The following is a 2,266-nucleotide window of genomic DNA, read 5'->3' as shown; positions in this document are numbered from 1 at the left end:
CAGGCGTTAAAGCCGCCATATGAGTACACAGCAGCAGCACCTCTTGCTGCAGCAGCAAAAGAGATGGAGGCAGCAGCAGCAGCAGCAGCAGAAGCAGCAACTCAAATACCATCTGCTGAGCAGCAACAGCAGCAGCAGCAACAGCAGCAGCAAGAATTGCAGCAAGAACAGCAGCAGCAGCAAGAAGAACCGCAGCAGCAGCAACAGCTACAGCTGCAGCCAGAACAGCAGCAGCAGCAGCAGGACGAGCAGCAGCAGCAGCAAGACTCTTCTACGTCTACTAGTATTCTCCTCCCCAACGAAACAGCAGCAGATGCAGCAGCAGCAGACAGCAGCAGCAGCAGCAGCAGCAGCAGCAGCAGCAGCGACGCATCAACTCCTGCAGCAGCACCTGACGGGTTTCTAACACCAGCAGCACCAGGAGATGCAGCAGCAGCAGCAGCAGAGGAGGAGAATGAAGAAGGCGACGCAGCAGCAGCAACAGAAGCAGCAGCAGCAGCAGAAGAAACGACAGCACCAGCAGCAGCAGCAGCAGCAGCAGCAGAAGCAGCAGAAGAAGAAGCAGCACAAAGCAGCAGCAATATGCATGAAGATGACTCCGATGCAGCAGCAGCAGCAGCACCACAACTGGAGGGAACGATAGCCCCTCCTACCTATGGCCCAGGAGCAGCAGCAGCAGCAGCAGCAGCAGCAGCAGGAAGCAGCAACAGCTCTCGCACCCGTGCGCGTAGAACAGGTCCCCCCCCTCCATCCCCGCGTTCTTTAACAACGACAACAACAGCATCACCATACCAACAGCAGCAACAACAGCAGCAGCAGCAGCAGCAGCAGCAGCAGCAATGGCCTGCATGGCGTCAGCAGCAGCAGCGTCAGATGCTAATGGAGGAAGCAGCAGCAATGTCTCGGCTTCGCGCTTTGCTTCACAGCAGCAACTACGCAGATCTTCGTGCTGCAGTGGGGCCCCATGGGGGCCCCGTATCTCTTAGAGAAGCTATGGCGTTTAAAGAGTTCGGAGAGAAGCTAAAAGCAAAGGGTTGGGGGGCAAATGAAATAAGAAGAACGGCGATGAAGACAGCTAGCTACACTGAGGCTTTCTATGCTGTAGCTAGAGAAGTAGGCTTAAGTAGAAACGCTATTGATGCTATTGCACCCAGGATGCCTACATTACTCAAATAAATAAATAAATAGAGAGAGATAGAGAGGGAGAGAGAGAGATAGCTAGCTAGCTAGCTAGCTAGCTGGGTTGGTGGGTGGGTGAGTTGATAGGTTTTTGGGCGGAATCGGGAAAGGGAAGGAAACGCCATAGATTATGCATAGTGCAAGGGCTGCTGCATAGAGCCCTCTTTTTTTTTACCTAGCCAGCTAGCTAGCTAGCTAGCTAGCTAGCTAGCTAGCTGGCTGACTAGCTAGCTAGCTAGCTAGCTGGCTAGCTGGCTAGCCATCGGATATATATTTAAGGAGCCAAGCTTCAGCCCGCCTATTAAATGGCGCGGCGAAGAAATCGGCAAATTGCAACTTTTGGGTTTCGGCTCGTAAAACACCATCGCGTCGAGGGTTTAGGGTTTAGGGTTTAGGGTTTAGGGTTTGGGGTTTAGGGTTTAGGGTTTAGGGTTTGGGGTTTGGAGGCACAGGTGTGGAGGGTTTAGTGCTTAGAAGTGCACCGGTTGTCGGAAAGACTGCTGATGGTCTAGGGTTTAGGGTTTAGGGTTTAGGGTTTAGGGTTTAGGGTTTAGGGTTTAGAGCCGCAGTTGATGAGGGTTTAGGGGCTGGAGGCGTGCTGCCCTGGTTTGATAAGAAATGTATTTTTTAGGGTTTAGGGTTTAGGGTTTACAGTCGTAGGCTTGAGGGTTTACACAGGGTGTTCTCTCCGCTTAGGGTGCGAAGTTTAGGGTTTAGGGTTTAGGGTTTAGGGTTTAGGGTTGAGGAGCAGCAGTTGGCCCTAAGTTATGTGCTAGCTCCCGGCCTACGGTTTAGGGTTTAGGGTTTAGGGTTTAGGGTTTTGAGTGTACTGGTTCTGAGGGTTTAGGGTTTAGGGTTTAGGGTTTACTTGTACTGAGGGTTTAGGGTTTCTGTGCTGGCGAGGGTTTAGGGTTTAGTAGCTACAACACTCCGGCGTCGTGGGGCTGTAAACCTCTAATATTTAGGGTTTAGGGTTTAGGGTTTAGGGTTTAATATCTTTCAGAATATATATTTTTAAATGTAGAATTTAATATAAATATAACTTTATATTTCTTCCTTGCTACCGGGGGGCCCCTGGGGGGCCCCC

General features: G+C 51.4%; 1 protein-coding gene across 1 annotated transcript; it reads left to right on the top strand.

Annotated features, from left to right (window-relative positions):
* Positions 1-63: 63 nt before the first annotated feature.
* Positions 64-1,317, top strand: EMH_0068980 (uncharacterized protein; the record flags this gene model as incomplete). The annotated part of the gene is made up of 2 exons (XM_013498819.1): positions 64-1,113; positions 1,267-1,317. The coding sequence occupies 2 exons, from the start codon at positions 64-66 to the stop codon at positions 1,315-1,317; spliced, it is 1,101 nt and encodes a 366-aa protein (XP_013354273.1).
* Positions 1,318-2,266: the final 949 nt, after the last annotated feature.

The sequence above is a fragment of the Eimeria mitis genome, genomic scaffold, assembly GCF_000499745.2.
Source record: "Eimeria mitis Houghton genomic scaffold, Emh_scaff3730, whole genome shotgun sequence".
Lineage (NCBI taxonomy): Eukaryota > Apicomplexa > Conoidasida > Eucoccidiorida > Eimeriidae > Eimeria > Eimeria mitis.
The sequence above is the reverse complement of the archived record's forward strand: the minus strand, read 5'-3'. Positions and strand labels throughout refer to the sequence as shown.